This window comes from Taudactylus pleione, unplaced genomic scaffold (genome assembly GCF_031769625.1).
Source record: "Taudactylus pleione unplaced genomic scaffold, aTauple2 ptg000265l, whole genome shotgun sequence".
In the NCBI taxonomy this organism is placed as follows: Eukaryota; Metazoa; Chordata; class Amphibia; order Anura; family Myobatrachidae; genus Taudactylus; species Taudactylus pleione.
Genome location: NW_028284667.1, coordinates 2,733,770 through 2,753,333, shown reverse-complemented (window position 1 = coordinate 2,753,333; position 19,564 = coordinate 2,733,770). Strand labels below are relative to the sequence as shown.

General features: G+C 39.4%; 1 protein-coding gene across 2 annotated transcripts in view; it reads left to right on the top strand.

The window, feature by feature from the left end:
- Positions 1-595: 595 nt before the first annotated feature.
- Positions 596-19,564, top strand: part of ALCAM (activated leukocyte cell adhesion molecule) — a 133,439-nt gene continuing 114,470 nt past the window's right edge. Inside the window, exon 1 of one of the 2 annotated variants that reach the window (XM_088481188.1) lies at positions 596-1,223. In XM_088481188.1, the coding sequence (XP_088337314.1) occupies positions 1,166-1,223 (58 nt within the window). In that variant the 5' untranslated portion in view covers positions 596-1,165. The remainder of the gene's footprint in view (positions 1,224-19,564) is intronic. The other variant, XM_088481187.1, reaches the window with a different exon arrangement.

The window sequence follows — 19,564 nt, the reverse complement described above, 5'->3', positions numbered from 1 at the left end:
GTGTCACCCTCAGGAATGTAACGTAACCGGCAGCCCGGCCGCTTACCCCCTCCCCACGGAGAAGGCACTGCCAGTAACACCCGGCGTGTTGGGCGATGATTCGGTTGACTGTGAGAACTTGGGGCACAGCTGCCGCCGCATTTCCCGTATATATAAGTTTGTATAAAGTCCCGATGAGAGATGACGCGTGACAGCAGCGCCCCCGGGCTCGGCACTTGTTGCCGCTAACAATATGCGGCTGCCGGGCATCACCTGGACCTCAGCCAGGCAGCAGGGTGATCCCAGAACACGCTCCCACCCGCGCACCTAACACGATCATCGCAGCCTCCAGTGCTCCGTAGATGGTGCAGCAGCAGGTGCGTGCGAGGTCACGAGCAGGACTGCCGTCTGCCCCGTTAGACTAGGACGGGGGTCTCGTGATCTATTGCACGCGCGTGCACGCCCCACTCATGAGATTTCCCCACTCGAGGTCCTGCAGCGCCGCGTGGAGGACAGCGCGAGACACCTGCTGTCGGGCCGGGAGCGCGCGCAGCCCCACACCTGCGGCTGAGCCGGTGCACGGGGGAGGGAGCAAGGGGGCCCCGGCGGCATGTAACACTGCGGCTACTGTTGGTGGCAGGGCAGTCCTATGTAATGACTATACTCTGATGCCACTGCTCGGAGACTTATAGGCGAGCGCGGGCTGGTGAGGGAAAGTTTGCGCGCGTTCCCGTAGCGCCCTGTTCGCACCGCGGGAGAGTTGACGCGTGGCCGCGCATGCCGCCGGGAGCGCGCGTAGGCAGTCTGAGCAGAGAGGAGGAGAGTGAGTCAGGCTGCTGGAGTGAGAGTCAGTGAGCACTGTACAGGAGTAGCGGCAGCGGGACGGAGCCTCCCAGTGACCAGGCAGCACCTGCCGGACTCGCCGCACCTTAACTTACTCTGCCGGATTCAAGTTGTGTGAGCGCTTACCGGAGGATATCCCAGAGCGCTGCCCTCCTTTCCCTGTGATTGCACAGCCCGGGTGAGGGCATCAGGAGGCATCTTTACCCAGGGACACTGGCGCAGTGTGATACCCCGGAGCTGAGAGCGCACTGTTATCCCTGGACGCCGAAGCCACAGGTGCCCCCGCAGACCCCGGCCGGTCCGGGCATCTCTCTCTCTTCGTCTTGGTATCGGATCTCGGGTCATGGCAGCCAGTAGCCTCCTGGCCGTGTGTGTGCTGTGCGCGGCCACCCTCCGGACAGGTAATAGCGGGTGCAGTGCGGGCATGGGGCAGAGGGTGCGATGTCACTGTGCTCTCCTGCAAATCTAACATTACATCTACACAGCAAAGTTTTATTCCACCTACACTAATGATTGCTCCTTATGTCTCTACGTACGGGCAGTGCCAGTCTGGGCATACAGGACATTGGTGACGTCATGTACATGTATGTGGAGGTACACACCACGTATGGACTTGCAGTATATGCTTTTCAGAAATACACTTTTTCGAATATAAACACCTTAACCAGGATCCACCTTCTTATAGTTAAGTGATGTGGCATTGGGCATGTGATGGTCGCTTCTCCTCTGATGCTTTTCTATGTTTGTATGTAGTCTGGTAATATGCCAACTATTGGTTTTCTTTAAGTGACTGGTAACGCCGGGCACGACAGCAGCAACAACCCTGCAACTTGTCTTATTAAGTCAGTGGGAGTAATGAATCTTCAGCTTACCAAAACCTGTTGGGTTTGATGGGTAATCAGACTATTTAGAATGATACTTGTATCTCTCTCTCCTTTTTTTTTTAATTATTATTTGTTCAATAGTGTCAGCACACCCGTGCATCCGAAAGAGGAGTCCACACAAGCCTTTGTTCTCCCAGCACATGAAACTTTACACCTTTGCCACCCAAATAAGAGCCCCTCCCCCATTCATTACAGTATTTGTTCCCAGACCTGTATGAATTGCTACTCCAACACTGACTTTTGTATTATGTGATAGCTTCAGTCTAATTTGTTTTATCCACATTTTCATCCAACTCTAGTTGGATTTTTGCTTCATCCTTTTTTTTTTTTTTTTTTTTATCTGTGTGCTATGGATGACCTAGAAATCTTAATTAACTTCCCAATACACAAGTATTTCAAATAAGCCTATGGCTACTTTACACAAGTCCGTATTCGTGAATCCACATTGCTACTTCAGCAGCATTATATGGCTTTCCTTCATGAAGGTTTTCTTTTTCCATCTTTTTTACCCGTCTGAATGTGATTTATCTTTCTCTATTGCCTGGAAGCTCTGAAATCCTTACATGGTTTATATGTTGTTAGGGGTTGGGACAAAGACCATCTAAGCTCAGTGGGACCCTCACTTGATTTGTGTGTTCTTGTAAATGAGAAAGCATCATAAAGCTTACTGTGCCCATTGGATCCTATTTGTTACACAAAGTAGAAGTCCTCAGTTCAGTTTTATTACACAATATTAGTGAATTGTATGCTGTATGACCAGCAAATCAGTTTTACGCTTTAGTTTTATCTAGCTGGTGTAATTTTTCTTTCTCTTCTCTCTCTTCAGCCCCCCCCAATCTCCTTTTGTCTCTGCTTATATTTTACATATTTTAGACTCCTCGCCTTGAAAACTAACATTTGCTTTACATAGTGTAAAAGCTGTGTACTCTTCTTTTCCTTGGAGTTCTAAAACATCACCTTTTATTTAGACAAAAGAGCAACGGAAAAAGGAAACTGTTTTTTTTTTTTTTTCTTTTTCCAGAAGCTGTTATTCAGGTTTGGCTACTTGTCCCTAAAGCTTGGTGTAAATGGTTGTCTCAACAACTTGTGCTGATGTGTGAGGAGAATGCAGAGATAAGAGACATGATTTCTGCTTCATAATAGCTGATCAAATTCTGCCTTGCCAGATTATAAAAGGTGGAACTATATTGCAGGATCCAACACACAGAAAAAAAATAAAAACAAATATATATATATATGTGTATGATACTTTGGTTGAAGAACAAAAATTACTTTAAGGGAGTGGCTGTAGGTTTTTCTCAATCATTTTTTATTTTTTTTTCCCCCTTTATAGCAACCCATCTCCCAGCAGAACTAAGATTTGTGGCTATATTTTTGCTACTTGATCTTCCAGTGCTCTCACATCTCCAACTGTCTGCGCTAGTGGGCTATAAAACAATTTTATTTCAGAATTTAACAGCAGCATCTATCTCTCCAGTATTGTAAAGCAATTTGGAAGCTGTAATCTGTAGAACCAGTCCTGTGCCAGTATAGAGTAAAGTTATTTCTTAAGAACGAGAAGAAGAATCCATTGAAATACTTGACTTATTTTGGAGTAATTGCTCAAATGTTTTAGACAGTGTTTTTCATAACATCTATAACACTAACAACCATGAAAGATATTTGAGCTGTTTATAATGGAAGGTTTTTCAAATGGATCTTATGCACAAATAACAGATCTATTTGATTGAGTTGTAAATGTTTTCTGGAAGAAAAATATTTAAGTAGCATAAATCCTGTATGATCTATATTGTGTTCTTATTGCACAGGTTCTGTGACATAAACTGTAATAACACTGCCAACTTGTGGCTGTTACCTGCATAGCATGTACTGGTTTAAATTAATTAGGCACAATCAAACAGTTTCTGTGGTAGGTGTTCCTGATTTTTAGTACTGACACGTATGTATCAAAGGCTATCCTTAGATTTGCTGTGCTTCTATTTTATGCACATTGCCATATCTCACATGGCATATAACTGAAACTTTAGCAGATCAGAAAAACCATAAATTTTCTTGTCAGATATAGTTGTGCTAGACATTAAACCTGGGTGAATAGTTTCTCATATCCAGACCCAGGTGTCAATCTATGTCGGCTATATTATATTTATAAACACAATTGCAGTTTCAGCAGATGTTCTTTTACTTTATGTAAAAGTTTGGAAGGTTGGAAGCTTAAGGCCCCCATAGATTGTGCAATTTTTTACACGATTTGGCTGTTTTCGATTGATTGGAACGACCATTCGTGTAAAAAGTTTTGTGTGTGTGGGGATGATCATGATGCTGATTCGCGCCCCCGCCGTCGAACATCGTTGTTGCTGATCAATTGAACCTGCAGAAAGATATCGATCTATATCTTTCACGATTTGGCACACATCATTTTGTGTGTGTGTGCATGGTGAATGATGGGATTGGACGATATGTTGTCACTTTTCCTCCCATTATTTAAATTCCATCATCATGAGGTTGTTTGCTACAAACATTATATCGTTTACGACCCATCTATATTGTTTGGTCGTTTGTACAATCGTTCCGTGTGTGGGCACAGTATCGTTTGACCGGGAGAGTTCAGGAATTCAAGGGAAATTGCAAACGAGATTGGATCGTTTGCAAATCGCACCGTGTATGGGGGGGCCTGTAGATGTGGTATGACTTTTTTCTGCTTGAGGATGTGTTTCCTGCACTTTGTGAAAGGCTATGTTGCAGGAGAATGGAGACCCTGGTTTTTTCTTGTACTGTTTCCTTTATGTTCACTTAAGTAAATTATCATTTACTGTTAAATGCATTTTTTTTTTGTAAATTGCTGCTGTTTTCATGTATAAGTTATCATTGTTATTTATGCAGTGCCAACTTATTGCATGTATGCTGTAAGTTTATAAAATATACATCTTGTTTGATGTTGAAGGTCTCCGCTAACCAGGCTTTTGGGAGAAAATCTTTATTTTTAAATGGACAGTCATGTCTCATTCAATTTTGTCTTATGGTCCATCCTTTCAACATAAAGCTTGTCTACTTTATTGTATTTGTTTGTTTTTATAAAGGAGATTTACTTACGATGTGTCTTAGGGCTATTAATATTTTAGAACTGGTTCTGACTTTATTGTAATTCAGTGGAGCGTGACCAGTGAGGAAATGGTTTTTTTTCTATGTTTTGCTCTTTCTATACCTTGGTCGGGGGGACTACTTTAAGTGCGTGAAACACCATAGCTCTGGCAGTGGAATTGTACTCCTTTACAATACTATTCTAATGAACTGTGACAAAAATGCCAATACAACTTAGAGGAAATGTAAGGATTTAAATTCAGCACTCTGCAGTAATGTGACAGATGTAACTAAAACATCAGTAGGTGGACGTGAACATTAATTTTGTCTTTCAAAATTAAAGAAATGAATAGTAATTACACAAGGCATTAATCTGAGTAGAGTTCCCCAGAAAGACTATTTGTACTTAAAGCAGCAGTGCAGCACTACCTCTTAGTAAAAGGTAACAATGTAGTGCAGTCCCCTTCCAGCTGGAGAGCTAGGGTAGTTACATGCAGCTGTTTTTTCTGAGGATCTGACAACTTAAAATGATGACAGAGGGGCTGGGAGCCAGAGCACCAATCAAAATCCATACTTTTAATGGAAGCTTGTAATTTGTCTTCCATCCCCCTTATTTTTAATATTTTGACAACATGCAAAGCTTCCAATGGTATAAAAACAAGCCCTTATAAATGGTTATTAAATAGAGTATTTGCATTTATTTCCTGTTACCTGTGTTGTATATTAAGTAATTCTTAGATCTGATCTTATTTGAAATCATTATACTGACTCTTTTCATTTACTTTCTAATATAACCTAGTTTCTAGCTGTTGTAGTTGTTGGGTCCAGCATTATATGAAGCCATGGTGCTATGTTTACTGAAATCCCTGTTGTATTTAGGGTGAGCCTCAGTAGTAGAGCTAATATGACAAAATGTTCATAAATCAAGAAAATAACTCTTTAGAATGAACTGTGTATTAAAGGTATGTTCATGAGGCCGGCAAGTTGACATGCATTGCAATAAACACTTGTATTTATAAATTAAAACATTATGGTAATTTAAATTCTACCGATGGACTTGGATGACATGAAAGCTGGAAAGTGTTGTGAACAAACAAAAATGGACAAATATCATTCACACACCTTTTTCTTTTCACTCCAGCCGCCTTTCATTGTTTTCCCCCTTTTACTTTAGTACAAAATGATACTCTGCATTTAACATACTCTGTTCTTTTATTAAGTCTTATTATTTCCATGCACAAAATATTACTACAAATTTCTTTTAAATAAACAAATTGAATAGGACAATTCTTAATTTGAGTATGAATTCAGTGTTCTGTGATTCGAGTCTTTTTGGTTACTAATTTTATATTTTTTTTGTCTGGAATATATTGTTTCTGTCAGTGGTAATAAAGACTATTAGGTCATAACAATAATAACAAGCAAACTGCAGAACTTTACAAGATTTATTAATCTTTTATTACTTGAGGGTCCATCAGTGACGTGCGGTGAGGTCAATGACTGGGGAGGCACACATGGAGATTGGCCTGAGTGATGGGAGCCTGTCTCACCCCCTACTCACTGTAATGGTGAGTACACACTAGACGATATGCTCCCTGAGCGATATCGTCTAGTGTGTCCCCAGCAGGGTGTGCTCAGTGTCGTTCATGACATTGAGCACACCTGCTGAACGATATCATTAACGATATCGTTCAGCACCGGGCTCTCTCCCCATTTCATAACATGCAGCAACCTGACGTCATCGTCAGGTTGGCCTGCATGCTAACTCGATGAACGATGATGACGAACGACCAGCAGGAACGCGCGTCGTCGTTATCGTTCATCGTTTTTGTGTTAAAAATGGACGATAAAGTGGACGACTGAATGATAATGATATCGTTCAGTCGTCCACTTTAATCGCCCAGTGTGTACGCACCATAACTCTCACTACACTAAGCTTCAGTGTCCATTGATTCTCCTACCTACATCACTGTCTTCTGTTGCTGCTGAGCTACGATCTCTACAACAGTGTACTTCCTGGTCACATGACACCTCCAAGGTGTCCATCAGTGCTCTAGGCATGCCCCCATACTCAAGAGTCACGCCTCTATTAGCTCTCTTTCTGTGCAGCTTACTACCTGTGGAATGGCCCCGCCCCCAGCTCTGCATGCAGTGTCTGACTATACAGAAGAGAGGCTGAGCTGTTGCTGCCTCATCTCTAGTCTCTCTGTAGTCCCAGGGAGCTCCACAAAGCTGGTGAGTGTTAACTATAAAAATGATTAAAATAAACTAAGATGATTTATTATTCTAATAATAATTTTTATATCAAAGCTCAGGAGTATGACAGGGGAGGTTCTGTCTCCCCTACCTACCCTGACTTCACGTCCCTGGGGTCCATGTGTCACTGTGCCATTGTTATTATACTCTGAGTGTTCTTATGCTCTTGTACTGGAATCCCAAAAGAGGCCAGCGTGAATATATTTTATATCAAACAAGCAAGTTACCCCCAAGACCACAACTTTTTATCCTGAGTCACAGATTGCATTGTCACAGTATCGATTATTTCAAGCTGTTTTATATCAGGAGAAATAACGATTTGTTGCAGTTTGTGCTCTGCAGAAAAATCTGATAATCACATCTGTTTCTCAAAACTTGGGTTACCTTGCAAGATGAGCCCTGTTAAGGCTGCAAACTTTGGAATAAACTTAAAATACATTATAACTCACAATTAAGATGGATAAGATTTTTTTTGTCATTACATCACTTGCTGATGGTGAGTCATTTTATAGAGCAAAATATAATTTTATGTTTTAAAGTGAACCAATCTCCAAAAATTATTACAATTTATTTTTAATGTGGATGAAAAAATGCTTGTTGAACTATTGTTTAGTTCTACACAGATGCTTATTAAATCTGTTTAGTCTTGGCTAGTGCTCAAGACATGGGCTCCCCTCCTGTTCACACACCTGTTTAGTTCTATTCTCTGTGCTGTCACCTTGGGCCATATTTGTATTGACATTCCTGACCTCTTCATTTAGACACTTTTTACGAACATACAGAAGCAGAGATTAACTAATTTGGCACCATGGTGTGTTAGAGTAAATAGTTATACCCAATGACTTCCCAGTTGTTCTGCAGATTTTGTGTCTTGTGTCAGTGAGAATGCAGGTGGTTATTATGAGCCCTAAGCTATAGCTGAATTAGACATTGTTGTTAGCATGTCACTTGTTAATTACTTTTTTTTACTATTTCATCCATTCACTTATGGACCTCCTATTATTCTATGACGAAGCTGATTTCAAATGAAACGAAGGATTCAGTTAGCAGACATTCTAAAAGGTTGGAAAAAAAAGACACTTTTACACAACTGTGTTGTTTACCAGTTATCAAAACTGGATATTTTTTAAATTTGTGAGGAAACCATGGGAAACATGTTGTAGTCATCATAAATGAAACTTCTTACAATTGAGGTTTTCATTAACCTATGAATAGAAGCAACACAGCTAAATTTTTAATCAAGAACCTTTTTAAAATTAGTATTTGCTTGACAGTCAAATATTTGCCAAAATCGTAACCACTTACAAGAGCCCGAAAGAGAAGGAAGGCCTACCAATCATTTATTATACATCAGTTTTGTATAATTCTAATCAGTGTTTATTTGAAAACTCTGCAGCGTTGTACAGTCAGTTACAAATCATACAAAATACAAATCGCACAGAAAAACAGCAAGTACTTATAAGGTTGCTATAGGTGGTGTAGTGGTTAGAGAGATCCCTGCTTGTGAGAGCTTACAGTCTAGATATAGTCAACCAACTGAATGTAATACTGCAATTTTATTATAAAGCAAATGCTTTGGTTTTGTGGAAAACTCTGTTTGCAGCTCTCACTAACTGGTGTTAAGTGGAAATAAGCAGAAATCAGATGTTATATACTGCATAATCTATATGTATTGATTTTAGTAAAAATGCAGATAAAATAAAATGTGGATGCATAGAAAACAAATCCTGCTTACAGACAGAATATATACTTTCTTTTTAAAAACTCAGAATGTATTGTTCAAATTATAATCTTGATCTTTGATTTGCACATGAATCATGGTTCTATTAATAAGGCACCGTGGTCATTCCATGTCAAGTGGACCAATTTTGAAGTACAACCTACTATAATGGTAGCATGCATTAAAGACAGTTACAGAATGTGCTGTGTTCTAAAATTCTAAACACCGTGCTAAGATTTTAATGCACATCAGTGGGCCAACACCATTGACTCTGGTCTTCCTATTTTTGATTCAGTTTTCATGGCATTTTAAAGTGTGAAGAGTACAAAAAAGGCAAACCAATGTGAACAAGTCCTTAATCTTACCCTATATGTTATGACCCCCCCCAACCCCGATTATGAACTGGAGTTGATTTCAATGCTAAGTCATTGGAGATCAGAAGACTGCTGTACAGTTGTTGTTCTTTGAAGAACCGCAACAAAATGTAGATCACAAGAACACTTCAATCTGTTTTATAAGTCTTTTAGTATAGCATGTATCTTGTCTCCTAAAAACAATGTGAATAAGATTGTCACAAGGGCAGTCCAGCTGGATCCGTTATTAAGTCATAAAATAGAAAGTCTAACTAGTGTTATAATATCATCTAAATTTGTTATGGGTATACAATTATTGGATCTGACTTGGACTACTTTATATAAAATGCCTTCTATAAATTTATAGGTGTAGTGATTAATCAATATTTCATAAACAACGTCTTCAATGTATCGTAAAGTACCTCTACAGGTGATAAGCAATCTGTCTCAATTCAACCACATAGTAAAAAGGACATTCCTATATAGTCTAATATTGTCACAAATCTATGGATGTTAAATACATGGTGATTATTCACATTTAATATGTTTCAAAGAGACCTTCAATAGAATCCCAGATGTAAAATTGTATCAGTCTTCATAAAGCTAAGAGATGTACATCTGATAAGCCTATTTTGTCTTACAGTGAATCATCCCATATGTTGCAAGTTATAATAAAAAAAGACCCTCTGCAGTATATAAAGTGTCCTTCTGTATCCAAAGATTTAAATAAATATATATCTACTAGGATCTCACTAGAGGGAACAGATGTATAGTATTGGACTCTCATTTCTGTGTGTAACTCCTGTGTGTTTCATTATGAGAATTATACTACCATAAGATTAATGTCAGGGTGCATAGTAATTTATTAAAACATACATATTGAAACATGAAAGAAAATTTGTACACATGAAACTTCCTCCTGGGATATGCATGTCTGTCACCAGACAGCGTTATCTAATCTTGTATTTCAACTAAAAATCCACTGCTGAACTGTATGAGACATCCTAATAAGCATGTATCGTCTACATGTTTCAACTAGATGGTGTATATTTACTAAGCTTCAGTTTGGACAGTTTTCCCATGGTTGTACTAACCAGAGGATAACTTAATCTCACACGGCCGAGAAACCACACTTAATAGAATATCTGTTCATCATCAATGGTATTAACATTACAAGTATAGAAACCCTGTATCTGTTAAGCGTTGGCTTTAGAAAGCAACTAAAAACCGCCAACGAACCCACCCAACTAAATGAGGGGGTTGTGACAGGAGAGAGAGCTTCAAAAGCATGCTGTTTGAGCTTTCGTAACAAACGGAAGCAGAGGAATTACAATACTCTTGTAATGAAGGCAATTATGAATTGAATGAGGAGGCTGATACTGTAATATTGATTTCTCTTATACAATTTTATTAATATTTGAGTGTGACAATTGTTTAATTTTATTAAGTGAGCTTTATTATATTAATGGGGCACAATTAAGGAATTTTTAAGGATGTGGTTAGCATTTATTATCTTCTTTGGGTACCATTTATGTAGTCCTAAAATACTTGTCTCATTTAAAAAAAAAAAATTAAACATGAATTACCATTATTGTCCATTTAATATAATTAATAATATTACTCTTACTAAAATAAAATTTCCTGCAAATACGAATTAAAAAATAGTATTTCCCTCAGAAGAAAATGATCAATTTAAAAGTATATGCCTCCTTATTAAATACATAATTGCCTTCATCATAAATGTATTGTGAATCCTCTGCTTCTGATTGGACAGATAAATGCATTAGTTTTATGATGGTTTGGACAAAATCCCATTCTAAAAACCTGCACAAAACCGACCTAAAACAGATGGACATTGACTGTGTAGTACAAACCCCATCAAAGCTGCTTTAATTTGACACTGGTGTGAAGGGTTTGAAAAATCTCAGTAAATATACCCCAATATCTTTCAAGGTACTGAAGTGGAATCCCAGGTCCAACATCATATTAATCCATTCTCATTGTGCATGCTGTCTAATGAGACATGCTCTATGGTTAATCAAAATAGCATTCTGTCATGATCATTATTATCAATGGTCAGATATAAATCTGGGCAGCCAAAAGGTAATGTTAGCTGATGACGGTGAGCTTCTCAGCTAAATGCACCTATTGGGTATCATAGGTTTAAGCTTAAGGGTTTGTGATTAAATTGTACATAGATCTGGTAAATCTGTGTAGACTGGGGAAAAGACACACATGCCTTAGAAAGCTGAATTATTTGCATTTGGTCAGGGACAGGTGCAAATAGCCATTGATAAGTTGCTGTCACTGGTGATCGGCTTGTGACTGGCTGTTTGCAAATGATTCCCTGACGCTCCTTGATGCTTTGTTTGTTGAGCACAGATTATGTTTTTCTGAGCATGTTTAAAGCAACTTTTTATTTCTTTTTGCCCATATGCAGGATGGAGTTGCTTCTGTGTATTAAACTATGATTCAAATATTATGCGTGTCCCCTGCTTGGATACCTGTAAGAATAGGCACCCGACAGAGCAATTCATTTGTTTCTCCGTTCGGATGCTCATAAGTAGTTACCGTTGCTAAAAGCAAAGCGACTAAACCAGTCTACAGAAGTGGTTAGGGCGCCCAAATCACCATTAAGGTGCCCGAAACAACGGACTTTACACCACATTTCTTCTTGTGCCTCAGGAGGCTGCGAGAAGAAATGTGTGTCCCCCCCCCCCCCCCCCCCCCCGCAGCTTTAGGCATCCAAACGGAGCAACAATTGAATTGCTCCTTCAGGCACCCATTCATATAGATGCCTAGTGGGGGGGCATCTGCTTCAATTTATCCCCCCCCCTCCTCCCCGAGAGGTTTTGTAGTTGAATTTATGCCTAATTGTGAGTGCGTTTGTGGCATATACAATAAATAGTTTAAAACATGGGTGTAAGTAGTTAATATTAGCCAAATTCCATGTGGGTTATTCCATGTCAAGTGGACCAGAGGTCCCCACGTGACAGTCTCCAATTTTGATAAAATGTCAGACTAGCTTTGGGAAAACATTTAGTTTAGTTCACAATATTCATTTGTTCACATTATGGCCCTAAAAGTGGGGGGTGGGTGCAATTGTCACCGACTCCCCAGTGCACAATCAGCAGGTGGGGACAATCTTTAAAATTGGTCCACTTGACATGGAATGACCCAATTGATTCAGGCACACTGCATGAGGGGAGGAATGTAGAAATAGTCGCCGCTCCCCGCAGGGATTGATGGGAAAAGATCCATCTGTTCCTGCAGTTTTCCTCAGATAATACCACATTCTGATGGAGTTATTTATGCCACGTATTTATGAATTTGCTTAATGGTTTTCTGCTTGCTACATAGCAGAAAACGTTAAGTGCTGTAGAGAGCAATGGCTGCTCTCTACATAAGATTATGTAGGAGTTGGGCATTAACAGTGACGATCTTCTCCGTTTAGCCTTTCCTACATAGCTGTGATATTTAAAATGTGTGGAAACTTTAGTTTCTGCATGATTTAAGGAACACATTTGCTTACTAAATAGGCCCCACTGTACTATATACAGTACTTAATGATCTTTTCTGTAGAAGTGCATTGCATTGTCATGAATATGCATGCTGTAACACCATGTGTTGTGTACAAGTATATTCTTTTAGTCTGTCAGTGACAAGCGCGATTTAAGAGCATGCATAAACTTAACTAACCTATATATGTAGGAGATCCTAAAGATGTCTTAGTGGAAGCCTGGCTTGTGTTATTTATGTTGAATATTTGGTAGACTTAAGGACAGACATGTTTGTGTAACAGGACTGGTCTGCCTTTATTTAAGAACCATTCAAAAGCAGAGTCTTCAAACATTTTGAAAAGCACATCATAAGACAGAGATCAAGTTACTAGTCTTCGTTTTTATTTGAATTTTCATATCTGCATGTCACAACATTAAAGCAAGTTCTTACACAAAGGAAAGTAAATGGCTTTTTTCTCCTTTGGGAACTGCACAGTATTTTTAAAGGACCACCCAGCTTTTACAGCTTCAGTGTATTCTACAAATGATATTGTGTTTCATGGCTGGAGATGTACTTTTTAGAACTAAATGAAAGCTCATGGGGAAGACATTTGTTTATAAAGTAGAATATAATTTACATATTATTTCATACATTGTCCCCTTTTGGCTTTAAACATAGACCTAAATCACACGGTGCACTTTACAAAATCCAGTGTCACCGTGTTTTGGTCAAAGGTCATACACACAGGTATTAGGCACCGTGCTGTGAATTATAGGTAAAATAATCAAAGATGTAAGCATTTAGGATGAGACTTACTAGGCCTTTTATGATCTTGCTTTCTGTGCTGAATCTGTGAACGTGGACATTGCATTGGATGAAACCTGGGCTAGTACTGCTCGCTCTTTAACATCTAAATCCATGGGCATCACAGTATTACTGAAGCTCAACCTCTTCACCTGGTAAGACATTTACTAAATGGCTACAATTGCAGTGGAGTAAAGCAGAATTATGTATACCTGCAGTCGTTTGGAAAATTAGGAATTTTCCATCTTTGTAGGTGGGAATGTTCAACGTATTACTGAAATGAGCCAGCAGGGTCTGTGCTTGTATAAGTACTGAAATATTAAAATTGTATTTATTTTATTAGTCAGAGGATGCACATGTGTTCTTCAACTAAGGGCTATATTCAATTTGAGACGAAAACCAGTTATTGGCGATAATTTATCGCCGATTACGTCATTTTCGCCTATTGTCATTATCCCTGTATTCAATTACAAAGACTCTTCGCCGGTGCGAAAAGTCAATGTAAAAAAAACGGGGATAATTTTTCGCAAGCCTTTAGCTAGCTAAAAACAGTGCAGAATTGGGGTTTAGGGGTGCAGACTTAAAAAAAAAAAAATAGCCTGCACCCCCGGCAATGTCCCCTTAAAACAATGTGTGCAAAAAAAGTTTTAAAAAAAATATTGTAAATTTTGCGCTTAAATAAAAACAAAATGGAGAAATCACTTGTAAAATAGCTAAATACAATCCAGAGGGGTTCCCATATATGTGGCAGGTGTTTTGTTCAATGCGGGTAGTAGCGGCAGGTGCATTTTTGAAGAGTTTAAAAAAATCATTTTAGGGACTTAAAAATAGGTTTGCACCCATTTTCATGTACCCCAAATTTGATGGGCATAGTTATTTTCCCCCCAAAAAATTGCTAAATGCTCTTCTGCATCACCTTCTTCAAAGCTGCATTTATGCACCTGCCGCAGCTATTTAAAAACCCGACTTCCTTCAGCAGGCAAAAACGGAGGTACCCATAGTGATCCCCCATGTCAGGACATCTTTTGGGGGGGGGGGCAAGAATTTCCCAAAAAATCCAGTTGTTTTTTCGCCGCTTTGAAATTGAACAAGGGGAATATCGGGCACGCTTGCAATACTTTTCCACCTGGAAAACAGGCGAAGAAGGCGAAAAGCCCAGCAGGCAAAAAGTCTGGACTTTTCGCCTCAAATTGAATACGGGCCTAAGTGGAGGGTAGTATATGATCAGTCTTAACATATCTTCTGATTAGAACCATTATTTTTCCACGGGGGAGGGGTTTACACTTTAAAGTCCTGTCATCAAAACCTTTAACTCAACCCACAGTTGGCTAAGAGGGAATATTTATAATTTTTTTCCCCAGTTATTTTCTGCACTAAAAACATAAGGTGCCTACACACTTAGTGATATTTTATATGATTTGCCCAATTCCGACACATCGTGACGTCAAATTGTGTAAAATATGTCCTAATCGTGAGTGTCTACTCACAATCACTATGCTGATGCGCGTACCCGCTAGTCGTACATCGCATCTTCAAATCTGCCGTGCTGTAGGGCAGATCTGCCAATCTCAGTCACGATGCGCTGGAATAGTTAGGAGGCACGATAGATCGTTTGTCACATTGGGCACTTTTTAACACCAAATCGTGTCCACGAATGACAGGGAGCAAGTGGGGAGAGTTCAAGGGGAAATCCGACACTATGTCTGATCGTGAGCACATTGCCAAGTGTTTAGGCACCTTTAGTTGTCACCACTTTCTCTTTACTAATGCAAAGTCAAAGGGGCCTACAAATGTGCTTGAGCTTGTCAAACAAGCATTCCCTGTATTGGTGTATGTCAAGGTACGAAACATTTTGTGCATAATATGTAAGACTGTTTAGATACTGTAGAAAATGGCATGAATATTTGTTGCAGCTGTTTTGGCTATTTGCTTTTTAATCCAATCAGAATCTGTTTAAACTAGACCAGAGGTTCTCAAACTCTGTCCTCAGGACCCCACACAGTTCACGTTTTCCTGGTCACCCAGCAGGTGCATTCATTACTGGCCGACACATTTTAAAAGTTCCACTAGTGGAGCTAATTATTTCACTTGCGATAATTTGGGGAGACCTAGAAAACATGCACTGCTTGAGGTCCTGACTTCTGAGTTTGAGAACCTGTGGACTAGACTTGACAAATACAGATATATTGTGACCTCAGTATACAGCAAAGAAGTTACAGGTTTTTTTTTTCCTGGAGAAATTGCAATGAGGAATGTGTCTTTAGGGTAACTGTGGAGTTCTTTCCTTTAACACTGAATTGTTGTTAAGTGCTGAGATATTGATCTGGTCCTTCTGAGCCTGCACAATACATGCTAGGCTGGATACATTATAGCCATTACTGAGAGTCGGTGCTGTCATATATAATTAACTGACACATGTTGAAACATTGCAATGCATGTGTTTTGATAAGATTTTCTGTCAAACATTTTTTCTAATATCTGTTTGTACTACTTTTTAAAGCTGCTTCGAAAAATAAAGTATTTTTCTTTAATATAAAACACTCTGGTTCCACATTGACACACCAGAGCAGATCTGCGACAGACTGGCTCTCGCTCAAAGATCACTTTATGCTCTTCTGTAAAAAAAAAATATATATATATATTTTTTTTCAGATATAAGAATTTTGTATTTTTTTTGGTAAGGGGATTCCTATCAATGTTGTGATCAGAACAATGGTACAGGCGCATTAAATGAGGCACAATTGGTGGGAAAGTGCTTAGGAAAACTAGTTGTCAGAAAGCAGAGTAGCATCACACAGACAATTGCTGAAATAGAAATATGCAAAAGGAACTCCTAAAACTGGGGCCAAATGCACATAATGCAGCTTGTTTTTTATAGTCTTTACTGTAAGGGTGATTTCTGTATGGAATTCCTTACCACATGAGCTGGTGATGGCAAACTTACTATTGCCTTTATTACAGTAATTGGTATCTGTAGCTACTGTATAATTAGTTAAAGCATTCATACAGGAAATGTTTTATGGAAGTTTTTAGTTAGCCATTTTAGTGGTTAGGAAGGATTTTTTTTTTTTTACCCTTTTGAAGCTACATTTGCGACTCACTCCCGGGTTTTTTATTTTTTACCATTCTGTGGATCCACACAATTAGGTTAATCAAATTTAACATTTCATAATTTCTGTGTAGGTTTTCCAGCTGAACTGTATAACAAAGTCCACATGTAGGCCTACATGGCTGGATATCTTGATATATAAAATGCATATGAGGAGAGTGACTACCGCACTTAAATCGGTTCCTCGAGGTTTGCGTTTTATCTATTCTTGCCTAGAAAGTAGCACAAAATGTTTGCAGTGCCCAAGTGCCACTGCTGAGGAGTGCGCACGTCTACACACTGCCTATCCTGCAATTAGTGACAACAATGCAGAGATTTATGGCATGTAGCGTTGTGCTACAGTAGATGGTACAGCATAAGGGAGAGGACCTTGCTAAAATTAACTAGCTTTTCTCATATATAAATGTGTAAAAAGGAGGTATTGCTCCTAGTAAGCAGCTAAACAAATTGCTAATTGTCCTTTAGCATAATTTAGGATGCAAAAGCAAAGTATGTTTGCTAATGGCAACATCAACTTTTCCTTTTAGCATTGCTTCACATTTGCATGTTGATAATGTATATTGTCACATATAATAAAGCACTGGTGGTGATGTCATTGTGTGCTCAGCTAGATGTGTCTATCCTGTGGTGTAAAATGATCTTTGCTTTCACATTTCTATTGCCTTTTATTATCATTGCTAGACTAGGATGATGGGGCTCTGCTACTTAACTCTAGTAGGTAGGTCTCTGGTTAAGCTTAGACCCCTGTGCCATATTCTAGAAGCTCTTTTTCGAGGCGGTATAGTTTAATTTTATCCAGATATGTGATATAATTTTGATGACTCATGCTTGTTTTGCAATTAAGCGTATGGCCAGGTTTCTTGTAAACATCTAATACTCCTTTTCCAACAAAATGCTGGGTCCGACCCAGGTTTTTGAACATGGGTCCAACCCGGGTCACAGCAATGTCAGACCCCTTTTACACTGCACCTTGGACCCTGGGTAGACCAGTTAATGCTGAACCCTTGTCTGCCCTGCAAAACTTGTGTATTTCATTAGAAATTACCGTTTTTCAGGCTTTCAAAGATGAGGTTATCAAAGTGGGTGTTGGCTGCTCACTGCGTTGCATTAATCATTGCCGACAAGTTCTCAATGTGTAGCCCGGTGTTTTTGTTGAGTACTGCTGTTTGTAAGCAGCTGTATCATGCTCTCACTTGCTGTGTCACTGTGCTTCCTGTGCTCTGCAGGGCACTTGGAGATGACATCATGTTTGAGTGCACCAGAAGCTCCAATCATCTGCTTTTTTCCTTGAGCCGGGTTAGATAAACTGTGTCACATTGTTTGCACTACACCGTTGATTCCTGGGTTTCGCTACCCATGTTGACCATTTCACTACAAACCTTGACTCGAGTTGCCTCAGCAATAACCCAGGTTATAAATTTGGTGGAAACTGGATATAAGTGCCCTCTGATTGGCGTATAATCACTGTCCTATTGTAATGTTCATTAAAGTACGCTGCACTGGTCACAACCCGTGCAGTTCCTCTTTCTTGCCTGGGGTGTCACTCTATGCTGTGATGATTCTAGCACGCTCTGGTCTGTATGTCAGCAGTTTGTTGCATCAGCTGAGTGTAGAGTAGAGCGACACCCCAGACAGGAAAGAGGAACTGCACGGTTTGTGACAGGTGCAGGGTGCTAGAATGAACACTGTTCTGTGTAAAAATATTAGTCCTATTGCCTCCAAAAAAGATATATTAAATATGCATAGACAGTACAGTATATACTCCAATCCTAGCTCAGCTTGGATGGCTCTTAATTTAAACCTTGTTGCTGACCCTGAGTATTTCCACACTTTTGCTATTTGGCCATGCTAAGGGCTCGATCCAATTTAGCTACGATGATTTTGCGGGTGCGAGTCATAGCGGATATAGCCACAATTTACGGCAGCCCAAACTCACACAAAAGTGCTCACAGTCCCATATTCTCAGAGCAAAATTGTGCAAATTCGGGCTCTGAGCCGGCTGCGAGGGATGCAAGATGTGGTTCCGTTGCCTGCGTTTACACGCCAACTCGCACCATTCGCAGCTAATCGGATTGAGCCCTAAAACTGTTGCAAGGCATGTTAGGATGTGTAATTCAACAACAGCTGGTGGGCCTCTAATTACCCACCCCTAGATGAATATAGTCACTCACAGTTGTTTTGGAATTGTAGACTCTGACTTGGAAAGGAACATAGTAATTCATAATGTGTTTTTGTATTTAGCATGTTTCTATGGTGGTGTTTAACAGCATTAATTAAATAAGTCATTAAAGAGTTTATACTTGACATAACTTAATGAGTGTTAATGATGAAATTAAAAATAAGTGTGTTCAGTGACCTAGTTTTAAAGGTGTTCATTCTGATAACATTTAACAGCTATTCGTGCATTTTGGGTACTTCACATCATTCAAATTGTCTTAATCTGTATATTAAGATTTTCACTAATTACATCATCCAATAAAACTGAATATACTTATACTGTAATCTATTAACCTCATAATGACCAGCTGCCATATGAATGCATTTTGAAAGGTACAATGGTGCATATCCAAACATTTTACCTGGTTGTCAGTAACCGTAGGGTAGGCAGAAACAAGCTGGTTGTGATTGCATGCTGTGTGCTAATTGGGTAGGATCTGGGCTCAGAGTGAAAGCTGCAATTAGACAGCACACAATCTAATTGTCTTTATTCTCTTTTATTCATAAAGCACTGACATTATGCAGTGCTGTACATTGAGGGGATCATGAAGCAAACAGAAGGAAAATCTGTCCCTGCCCAAATGAGCTTACAATTAAAGAAGCATCGGGAACACTTGATATTTTAGGTAGAATAACCATTATTCTTGCTGATGTGGAGAGTGTGCTACTGCAAGTCAGTGTGTGTTAGTGTATATATGAGACCTGTTAGGGCTATTTGCTACTCCAACGTATTTGGCAAAAAAAAAAAAACTGATCTAAAGTAGTTGTCATTACCCTGGAACATTTGAATATGACTGTATTAAATGTCACCTCTGGTGAT